Raw genomic sequence first — 12058 nt, 5'->3', positions numbered from 1 at the left:
ATTTCTTGCCCATGTCACTTCAAAGGGTTACAGAGGTGATATGACATGTTCATTTTAAGGACACTTGAATCATTTTCCTTTGACTATTCTTATTTATTCTCTGGGTTTTTTCCTTCTAAGAATTGGCCCATAGCAATGCATAAATGTGTAAAATTAGTTTTCTCATTTAGTATTCTCCTTATGGCTACATCTGTTATGGTTTCTAGACTGTATATTGTCATTTATAAAAATGCACATCTGTGCTTTTGTACCATATCCATTATGATGGAGAGATATTTAACACATTGTAATTCAAGTTATCACGTCTGGGTTCATTACTTTTATAAATGTATATCTTTGGAAGTATTAATGCCCAGATGTCTGCAACATTGACATCAAAATACTTTCCTTAACTTCCATATGTGTGGAAAAGTTTGTGTTCTTTCAAATCACTGCTCTTTTAACTGTGGGTCACAGCCCATAGGAGATCATATAACTAAATGGAGAGTAATAGAACATATAGCAACAGCAAATAGATTTCTGTACATGTAAATAGGCAAAATTTAATTCAAAATAAGACATAATAAATCCAATCCGAGCCCTCCATGTTACAGCACAAGTGTTTCACTACTTGGTTCGGTGATAAATATCTTGAAAAAATTATTTGGGAGAAAAATGGTTTATTTTAGTTTGCAGTATTCCATCAATCATTGTAAAGCATTTAAACCAGCTAGACACATAGTATCTATAGTCAAGACCAGAGTGCAATGGGTTGATAAGTGCAAACTAGGACTCAGCTTTCTTCATCATGTACAGTTCAGGGTCTCCTGCTTAAGGAATGGTGCCACCCATAGTGGGGAGAGCTTCCTAACTTAATTAACATAATAAAGATAATCCGGCACAGACATGCTCACAAGCAAGCTTGATCTAGACAACACTTGAGGTTCTCTCATTAGGTGATTCTCAATTATGTCCAGTTGACAATTAAAACTAACCACCAACCATTGGTTTTCAAGGTAGCCTTAGTCCTGAACACACAGCTTTTTCACTCTGTACTGTTTATGGCCCCACACCACAAAACTCCACAAATAGCTGCCTGAAATCCCTTGGCTCAGATCTGTAAATACGGAATTATGGTGCCTTTACTATACATAGAAATTTTTATTTCTTATAGAAATATGAATATCTAATTATGAAAAAATACTTCTAATACTTTCTTATCATCATTCTTATCTCGTACGTTTTAAACCAATGTGTTCTTGGGTGTAATGCTACAACGTTTGACTTTAAAATCGGTTGTTTGAGAGTTTCTGACTTGAGTTTCATTAGGAAATATTAAATGAATAAGCAAAACTAGACAAACAGGATGGCATCAAATGAAAACACTTCTACATACCAAAAGAAATTATCAACTGAGCGAAAACACAATCTACAGAATGGGAAAAATATTTCAAACCATGCACTTGAAAGGTGGTGCATATTAAGAATGCATAAATAACTCAGTAGCAAAAAGTAACCTATTATAGTGGTTTAAAACCCTATATTTTTAAAGAAAACATAAGAATTACCAATATCATATGAAATTTAAATACATACATACATACATACATATATGATACCAGAAATCATCAGAGAAATGCAAATGAAAACCATGGGGAGATAAAGACTGACTCCAACTAACAGGACAATGGAGCTGGGTCAAAAAGACAAAGGATAAGCTTAAGAAAGAAAGTAGAGAAAGAGGACCAAAACACTGTTGGTGAAGTGTAGGTTAGGGCAGCTATTTAGGAAAACAAATGGATGCTCCTTAAAAATTTAAAAATAGAGATGTCCTTCTTCTGCTGTCTGTCAGAGACGTTTGTGCTTCCATGTCTACTCACAATAGACAAGGCACAGAATGAATCTGGGTGTCTATCAGCTGACAAATAGACAAAGAAACTGTGCTATTTTTATACTAAGGGCTATTATTCAGACATAAAAAGATGAAATCCTCTCATTAGCAACATGAATAAATGTCTAGAATATTATATTAAGTGAAATACGAAATAAATACGAAGCATCAGGTCCTGAAGCTACAAAAAATCATAAACAATCCCCAGTCCCTCATTTCTTCCATGCCCAGAATAATGTCGCCAGGTGTTAGCAATAATACACGAGTGGCGGCTGAAATGGATCTACAGGCGGATTTTAGAAGTTACACTTGGGGGAGAGAAGGAAATGAGCATTTAACTCATTCTGATAGGTGAAAGGCCCCTAGTGGAGCCTAGTCACACATGAGCAGAAATGTACAGCCTCCTGTTAAGGTGCTGGACAGTGAGGGAAGAAATCTAGTTGAGGGTCCTCAGGGGCAGTAATCCGCTGAGTATAAAAGCCCTGTGATGCCAAACCGTGTGAGAAGGCATGGAAAAGGATGACCAAGATCTCAGTCTGGCAGCAATCACTGCTGCTTAGATGCAAGGGCTTTCTTCTGAACGCACGTAAGAGGCACTGAAAGTTCTAAGGCTTGGGCAAGGAGGACAATTTCAACATTTTTGAAACACTTTTCCCAACAAAATGTCAGCATCTTGATTGCACTTTGATTGTTGAATCAATACAAATGGAATTTTGAAAAAAAGGAAATGATTTCAGAAAAGAGGATGTTAAGAGTTTAAAGCACTTAGATGCACGGTGCGGGTGGAAGAGCTGTGCGGGGTGACCTGAGAAGGGCACACAAGCTTGGAGGCTTTCCTAGGTTTTCTCTTTTTCATTACTTGACCTAAGTGTAGGATAAACACCTAGGCATTGCTGGAAGAACTTAAAAAGACTAGCAGCCTATGAATATTTAATAGAGATAAATTTTCATGCAAATGGGACTGTGATTTGATGTGCACACATGAGACCTGTTGTGGATGTTGTTGACCTTTAGCTGGGACAGAATTTCCAACCGGCAGAGTGCTGGACCAAACCAGGAATAGCCTGTGGATCATTGCCTGGCATTGTGGTGCATGTCTGTAATCTCAGCCATTGGACGATGTAAGAAGAATTAGGAGGTTGAGGAGCCATCTACAATCTCAGTAATTGTGAGACTGGGGTGGTCGTGGGGTGGTGGAAAGGGTATAGTGAGTTCCATCTGGATTTTATATCAGGGGCCTATGTCCAAGGAGGGTCTATGAATTAAGGATAATACCATGTCTAGAAAGATATATTCCATGAGTGACCTCAGTCATAGTCACAGAGTCCCCATGGTAGGCTATCTAAGGTGGAAATATCTAGGTAAGTGCCCTTGGCACCTAAGACCAGGAGAGTAGTAATAAAAGAACAAAAGATGTGTACCCTTGGGGTTACAAGGACAAAAAGGAAGATTTGTTGGCTGACTACATAATATGCAAGAAAAGGCAGATTCCAAATCTAGTCTCAACTGATGTGTACATTCCTTAGGATTCTGAGAAATTCCTCTGATAGCAAATGTGATTAAACTGCTAGCATAAATATAAAAGAAGGAATAAAGGAAGTACCTATCATTCCACAATCCTGCCATCGTTTCTAAGCCCCCAAATAACCACACCAAACTCCAAGTGATACATGAAATGCTGTACTTTTTGTCACCCAAATACATCCTGATTCCTGTTACATTAGAACAGATGAATCCCTACTGCACCAATACACAGGAAGAGATAATCCATCTTGGAAATTCACTTTGGAAACCACCGCTGGTTCGCCTGGACTAGCACCCACACTCCCTTGCTTCACAAACTGGCTCTATGGAAATGGACTAGAAAACTCAAACTGGATTACACTGAGTCCCATCCTTCAAATATGGACTCAGACAAGCTAATGCGATCACTGGGAAAGAGCCCACCGTAGGTTGTGACAAACCAGCCTCCTTAGGAGTTGACAGGATAGGACTCTTAAAATTCCTTTATCTGTAAGACAAGAATGCCTGTACCAGCCAACACAGTGATTAGAGGACTAACTGTGTAGTTCAGAGACCTGTGTTTTGGCTTCTGTTATCTGGAGGCTCCTGAACCCTTGTGTTATGGGGCTACTGGGGTCAAAGCTGAGGATAAGATTAGGCATCTGTTGTCAACCTCCTCCCCTGGCTAAGCTTTGCTTTCATTATAATATTAAGCTCATAGATACAGCTCTGTCCAATTCCCACATGAACGGGCAAGTGAAAAGGGATGTGATAGAATATTTTTGCTCAAAGCTTTGCTAGTGGGAGTTCTTAGTCAATATTTTAATAACAACTCACAGTGTACCCTCCTGCCGTGTTGTCTTCTGTGTTCCCAATTTATTGCACAGAACTTCCTTTCAAGCACTGAGCACATAAACAAGTCAAAAATTGAAACTTTGATATAAAGAAAACAAATAAAATATCTTTAGAGAAATTTCCAATAACAGAGAACAAATGTGTTTTTGAAGTCCAACCCAGCTTCTCAACAAATAAAGAGCCCACTGCTGTAAGTAGATGCTTCTGAGATGACCATCATCAGGATGCCTGGTTATCTGGCAGGGAGTATAAACATGATCGATGGACAACTGTGGTCCAGGCAACATTGCTCTGGTATCCTCTACCCTAATCACCAACATACTAGGCAGTAACTAGGCCCCTTCGTATAACACACCCCTCACAGCACTCACTCCTCCAACCAATTCTGAATCTGCCTCCCAGGCCTCAATACTGTTCTCTGCAGAAGCACACCAACATTTCCTTTTGCTCTCTCCCCAGTGACCTCAGAGCCTGCCATGTGGGCTCTCATGGATAGCAAGTCCCCTTCCTTAGAACCTGTGAGTTTAATAACCCACCCTTCAAAGGCAATTATCTCCTTATCTCTTGGTATCACCCTACTTGAATCATAATAGAACCAATGTTTTGAGAAACTTTGTACAATTGTGCTTAAAATTAAGCATTTGCAAACATAAGTAAGGCATGATAGCAGAGGTCTCTAATCTCACTAAATGGTTGCAGACAGAAGGATCGTGAATTTCAGGCCAGGCTGTGATATATGGGGAAATCTTTATCTCAAAGAGTCAGGGGAGGATCACACACACACACATACACACACACACTGCATATTAGTTCTGTGTTATGCAATTGCTTGGGCTGGGTTCCCAGGCCTTTCCTGTTTCCTGCAAACTCTTTGTCCAATTCTTCTCCATGCAAGGCTGACTTGAAACGCTTCATTTTCACTTGATTTTCACCGAGAATCACACTGCTGCTTCCTCTAGTGCCTTAGCTGAGATTCGCATTCTGCAGTTTTCTGCCCCTGGCATCTGCCAGTCTGCAGCCCTCCCTTGTGATATTAACAGGTAATCACTGCTTGCTGACTTCTGGTCTGACATTTGAGCATCTTTTGTTATCAGAACCTCATATACACACAGAGAGACTCTCAGGCAATTTAGAAACAGAGTAGAATGGACAGCTTAAAATTCTGGCGGTTCTGCTCTCTCCAGTTCACAGGAAGATACTTGGGCTTCTCTGAAACTACAGTAGTACACACCCAAGGGAGATGGAACAAAACCAAATAAAAGTCACATTCAGTTCCTTACTTTTTCTCGATTCCATCTAGTTCATTTCTAGTTTTCCTGTAACATATCCCTGGGGGAGCCATGGCCTCAAGCTTTCTCCTCTGACATCTTGCTGACTGAGACCACTTTATTTGCAGTAAAACAGTCCATCACGGTAGGTACTGCAGTGGGAAAGAAGTTCCCATAGCTTAGACCATTCGTACTATTTGTTGGGAATGAACCTTAGTAATGGTGGCCACTCTGCTCCTCCAACCAAACCTGAGAGAAGGAATGGGAGTTGGTGAGCAGCAGCCTGCAGCACAGGAGTCCAGTGGAACAAAGAGACACAATTGAGGACCATGCATGCCAAGGTAGGAAGCTGATGAGGGGTAGAAAAATATCAGACACATCAGAGGAGGGAAAGCCTAACACAAACAGAAAGGGAGGGGACAGGAAATGGAAGGAACAACAGTTAGTTGTCCTTCCAGACACAGGCCATGGAGAGCAGATGGCAGTTTGATATCCTGACTTGTTCACTGGCAGAATATGCAAGCCAATCCTGGGTTGCTTATCTGATTACCTTTACCCAGCACTTTTAGGGGAAGGCTGGGACCAAGGCTGCTATGACTGCTCTGATCTCTCCTCTCCAGTGTTCTGGACCCTACTGCAAAATTTCACCTACTCATACAATACCGGCCCCTCAAAAAGCACCCTGTACCTTCTTTGTGGCACCCCTTCCTCCTAACATTTCTTAAAGGGTGGTCAGCTCTGACATCAGTCATTCAGCCCAGAAGAACAAGTTTCTAATTGAGCTCTTAGGTCCTTTCTTATCCCATCCCTAGGGCCCCAAACTTTCTCCCATCTGTTTGAACCTTCGTGTGTTCTTTTCTCCTGATTCACCCCAATCTTTCCTAGATACTTTTACATTTGAGAAACACCTTCTTACGTTTCTTTCATTCTTTCTTACATATTCTTTTTACAATACTATTCTTATCTTAAGTACTGGGAAAGATTATCTACTGACAAACTAAAAAAAGGCCCTTCCTCCTTACAGCATCAGTCAAGGCCAAGTGGGATTTAGGGGGAAAAAATATTTCAGAGATGAGGTAGTTGAAATCTGAAGCAGGCACTCCAGGACTGATCAGTAGTGCTGACCTCTAAAATGCCCAGGTGACCTCAAACTACTGTTCATCATTCAAGAGCCACTGTTATACTCCTTGATGGAGAATTCCACAAAAAAAATAAAAGGACCATTAAGTTGGACATGAGAGAAAAGTGACATATGTATATATTTATATATTCCTAAAAATAATTGGCTCACTCTATATAATACTACCTGTGTGTATATTTCCAGAGTTGACTGTTTGACACTGAACAACCAACTGATTTACTCTTCCCAGGAGAAGGCTAGATCTCTCGTTCTCAGCTTTCCTTAGCTGCTTATAGTTCTTTGTGAAGGCTTGAGGCCTTGGCCTCGTGGGCTCTTCCCCATCCAGGTTGGCATATTTTCTAGTGTCCTCCTTGTTCAGTTCATGTTTGGGCAGTCTTATCAGTGAGACTTTAGTGGTATAAGCTCCTTATATTACTAGGAGACAGAATCTCACAGAAAATTCCCTGAATCTCTGGCTCTTACAATCTTTCCACTCCATCTTCCATGTTCCCTAAACTGGAAAGAAACCATGCCTGGTATTAGAAGCCTAACCTAATATGAGAGTGAAGCCATGGTTATTTAAGGAAAAGTTACAAGCACTAGTTTACTAAACCAACATAATCCCTAACAAAAATCTATAAGCATCTGCCCTTATACCCACAGATAAGTGCAGTCTTCATACTTTGTCAAGGAAACTTCGCTATGCAACAGATGGAGAGTATTACAGAAAACCACAAAGTGCAAAGTTGTGAAGCCCAGTCTCAATGGAATTATCTACTAAACATTATCTTACAAATTTTGACATGAAAAATTAAAGGAACTATGCATATTTAATCCTTCTGAAGTTCCTGATATTACCTAGACACTTAATAAATACCCTTCTTTTGTCCCTATTCTATATGACTTTTGTGCTTCTCATGGCCATACACATTAAGTATTTGATATTTCTCACTATCATTATACATCATTAGGGTATTAAAAAACAAGCTTATCTCATTTAAAATGGTTTTATCAGGCTGGAGCCATAGGGACAGGTAGACTACTTGCCACAGGTGTGTATAAGGCAACCACAAAAACCAACACCACAACAGAACGCAAAAGTAAAAAAGGTAAGGTTACTGGAGACATGGTTCAATGGTTTATACTATTTGTCTCTCTTTCAGAGGAACTGGATTTAATTCCCAGGACTAAAGTGATGGCTCACAACCATCTGCAAATCCAGTTTCCTGGAATCCAATGAACTCTTTTGACCTCTTAGGGCACAAGACATGCGCATGACATGCATGGCATACATATGCAGGAGAAACACTCCATACATATAAAAGGAAAGAAAAGAAAAAAAGAAAGCAGGTAGGAAATGTGAAACAAAAGGTAGGAAATGTGGAACAAATTGTAAAAGCAAGCAGAGGGAGCCAATTCAGAGTAACTGCTCAGCACTGACCTCCCTGAGCAATGATACTTCCACAAACATAACTGAAATAGACTATAACAGGTATGACCTGTTGTTGCTCATGCTTCCTGATTTTTTCTTTTTTACATAATGACACTGAATTAACTTGATAAATTATTGCTTCTCTACTCAACTAGAGCCGGGAGATTCCCCTCAACCAAGAAATCAACTCCTCTGAACACCAAAAATGGACCTAAGCCATTTACCAAAATAAGAAAGCATAGGTAATCAGTCAGTAGTTGACACAGGGGACTGATGAGAAGAGGAGCCAACATAAATCAAATTACAATGTTCACTTTCCTAATGGTAACACATTAGGGAAATCTTTTGTTCTCCACTGCAATATTCCATATGATAATGTCCTTAAAAATTGAATTAATTTTGCTTCTGTGTGATATTAAACTGCGGAGTAATTTTTGAAATAAACTCTGAGAACACCTTTTGTTTCACAGACAAGGTTACAATTCCAAGAAGTTGGACATTTAATGTGAGAAACAGAGAGAGCCCAGAACTTGGTGTGTTTTTATGCAGGCAATGTCTAATATGGAACTGCTTATCATTCTTCATTTTCTTAGAATGCATCTTTCACTTTTAAAAATACTATTAAGATCTTGGCATTGGTGGCAAACACCTTCAATCTCAGCACTCAGGAAGCACAGGCAGGCATATCTCTGTGAGTTCGAGGCCAGCCTGGTCTACAGAGCTGTCTAGAAAATCCAAAAAGAAAACAAATACTATTAGGCTGGAAGTAGTTAGTGACATTGCATAAAAAATAACATTACCATATTGTCTCCAGTCTGCAGCATCAGTCGGTAAGTGTTGCCATAAGATCAGGTTGTTAAGATGATTTAGGTAGGAAGGGAGAGAATGGAAACCCTTCTGGTTATACCACACCTGGAAGAGAAAAAGATGACAAATTTCATGAAAGTGGCTCTTAACTTTGCTTGTGCGTCTCTAAGCTTCAACAGCACCTGAACACAGGCCTCAGAGCAGTGTTCCCTCATGGCTGACAGTGACAGCCAATTCCAGTCTGCTAATTTTATATTTATCTCAAGCATATAATTTACAGCTAAAAATAGATTAATTTTCCCCAGAACAAATGCAAATGTTGCTTTATAATTATAGTCTCATAGGATTTGGGACCAAAGCCCATTATTTTATTTTCTTTCTCAGTTGGTAAGCTAATGAAATTTGACCTGCAAATTAAAGGCGTGGAAGATGATCAGAAAAAAATGATTACTTTCAATTTAATAACCGCACATGGAACATTATTTCTCAAAATAAATTGAACATTTGTTGAGAATAGAGAATAAAGCAATGTACCTTTTGGTATGAGAAAGGTAAGGAGAAAAGAGAAAGACCATGTTTGTAAGAACAGATACCAAATATCATTAAAAAAAAGCATTAACTGAACAACTGCTTCCTTTTCCTCAAAATCAAAATATGAAGATTTTAATAAAAAATAAATTATGTTTGGTAAGTCTACAATGCTACTGTCTTCAAGAAATACAACCTGCCAGCTAGTATATTTGGGTCTTAATTCATCAGTAGTAGAGCACATAACTCTAGCAATGTTGTTTAGCAAGAGATAATCTACTTTGAAAAGGAAGAGCTACCCCATAGAAAATTAGCCCTCAAGGAGCAGTCTCAAATTTACACACAAGTTTATACAAGTGAGAGCTAGACCTCAAGTCACTTTTCCTCCATCCTTATGTGACTAAGTGTATTTTACAGGGACTGTAAGTAGTAGTCTGTGGGAACAGCTAAGTAATGAAATGCTATAAATATGAACTAAAATAAAAACCCACTACTATACAAGCCAATGTTTCCCAATTCTTTCATTCTAGGAGACAAGAACCCCATCTTTCACACAACTCACTCCTGTTTCCAACTCCTTATTTACACTACAAAGTCATCTTTTAAGCTGCAAGGGAAAGGAAGACATCTTGAAACCTATTAAACAGATAAGTCAAGATATTCTATGAGTGCTGAAACTTTATCTAAAGATAATGGCAGAGCATGGGTAAACCCCACTTCCAAATGTAGGGCATTTTAGTGCTATAATCCTGCAAAGCAGATTGAGGCCGGTGTGCTGGGATGGGGTAAGCACTGAGCTAAAGGATTCTGGATTAAATATCAGAAGTATGTTTACCTCTTTGGCCTAACAGAAATTCAGAAGTTTCCCTCACAGTCTATATCCTCTCTCTCTCTCTCTCTCTCTCTCTCACACACACACACACACACACACACACACACACACACACACACACACACACACACACACACACACACACGAGAAGGAAAAAGAGAAAGATCGGGGCAAGGGAAGATACCGTAGTCTCCACCCTGTATCAGAAATTTTCAAATTCTAATTTTGATTTTACCTGTCTGTTTTTAACAGACTGCTGTATTTGAGCTCACAATATCTCAGAACAGTAATATCAACAGCAAGGTGGTAGTGTTGAGGGGATAACAGAGCTGGGGAGTTAGGAGCCTCTGCCTACCCCCAGGCCTCATCCCCCTGGGCTCAGTGGTTTCTATTCTAGAACAGTTAATAGCCCACATTTCTCATCCCTGTTCCTTGATCCTTTGAGATGAGACTCTGAGCTAAATAAGTGACCCTTGTCCAGAGGCCTCTGAGATGTGGAAATCCTGAGATTCAGTGTTGGAGTGGGAAGGGATAACAGATAACTGACAGAGTAATTAACACTGCCAGGAGGTGTGACTGCCACAGAAACGGAAAATACAAGGCACCACTTTAAAATTAGCACCTAGGTGACAAGAGACACTTATAGGGCTTGGGGAGTAGGGAGTTAATGTGCAGAAGTGCTGGAGAAAGTGGCAAGGTAGCCACTGTGAACCACTGATAAACATGGGTCCTTATTACACATTTGTCAAAATGTCACCTGTGGTATGTCTGAAGACAAAACATAGAAGTTGTGCCCAACAGACCAGGGTTGAAGTTTTCTAAGCAACATGCGTAGAGATAGAACTTCATATTAAAATAACAAGAGTTGTGCAAGTGGCCCTCTCAAAGGAACAGAAGAACCTTCCTTGTACTTGAAGGTGTGTGATGCTCCCTGGTATCTGACATTCCCCAAATCCCAGTAATTAAATTTAAGAACTCACTAAGTTCTTGTCTCAACAAGAACCACAGGTGGCCCTTAATTACATAAACAAACAGCCTAGATGCTGTGCAGAGAGCAGCACCCCGGAATCAACATCAACAGAACTGAATGCCCACTGGTAGAGTAAGCTACAGCCCAGCTTTCTGCAGGCTAGCTGAGGGGTTGCTCAGGGGCACACATCTACACAGCCTCTTCACATGCAGCCATGCAGGAAGATGAGGAAATGTTTCCAGAGAATAGAGTTACAGACCTTTGCAAAGGATGGAGTGGGGAATATTCCCCAGAGGCAGTACCAGGGTCCAGCTTAGAAGCATCTCAGAGCCAGATACCAGGTGGCATTGCTAGGCACAGCCCACAGCTGCTGTCCACCTGGCAGTCATGGACTAAATGCTCCAGTACTGACGATGCTACTGACCACTTGTAGCTATCTGCTCGAGTTGTTTTTATGTTTATTTGCTTTTTTGTTTGTTTATTTGTTTTAGGGTTGTTTTTTTTTTTCAATGAAGAACTGAGTATGTGAGATTCCAGGAGAATAATTTAAAGTGTTCTTGAGCTCCTCTGTCGGTTTTTTTTTTTTAATTAAGTGATCTCCACTTAAGAGGACCTTTATTAAATTTTTAATCAACTAAATTTTAAGATGATCTTAAAATTTGTGCTAAGGATTTTGCAGTATTCAAATAAAATGTGGTTTCTTTTCCTTCAAAAAATTATTTTCTAAAACTACATCATGCTCAGGAAATAATTATGGGATTTATTTCCTTGTTAGCTGAAAAGACAGAAAGTGAGAAAGTTCAGTAAGGGAGATAGGAAGTTAACCTTGTAGGAACAGATTGTGTTACCTCCAGATCTTTGCACTCAGGAATC

The 12058-nt window shown here is 39.7% G+C and overlaps 1 protein-coding gene across 1 annotated transcript in view; it reads right to left on the bottom strand.

The window, feature by feature from the left end:
• The window catches only part of Abca13 (ATP binding cassette subfamily A member 13), a 421036-nt gene that overhangs the window by 127727 nt on the left and 281251 nt on the right, over nucleotides 1–12058 (bottom strand). The window contains 1 exon segment of the mRNA XM_051200607.1: nucleotides 8849–8960. Within this exon segment, the coding sequence (XP_051056564.1) occupies nucleotides 8849–8960 (112 nt within the window).

The sequence above is a fragment of the Phodopus roborovskii genome, unplaced genomic scaffold (assembly GCF_943737965.1).
Source record: "Phodopus roborovskii unplaced genomic scaffold, PHOROB, whole genome shotgun sequence".
In the NCBI taxonomy this organism is placed as follows: domain Eukaryota; kingdom Metazoa; phylum Chordata; class Mammalia; order Rodentia; family Cricetidae; genus Phodopus; species Phodopus roborovskii.
Note: the sequence above shows the minus strand (reverse complement) of the source record. Positions and strands in the feature narration are given on the sequence as shown.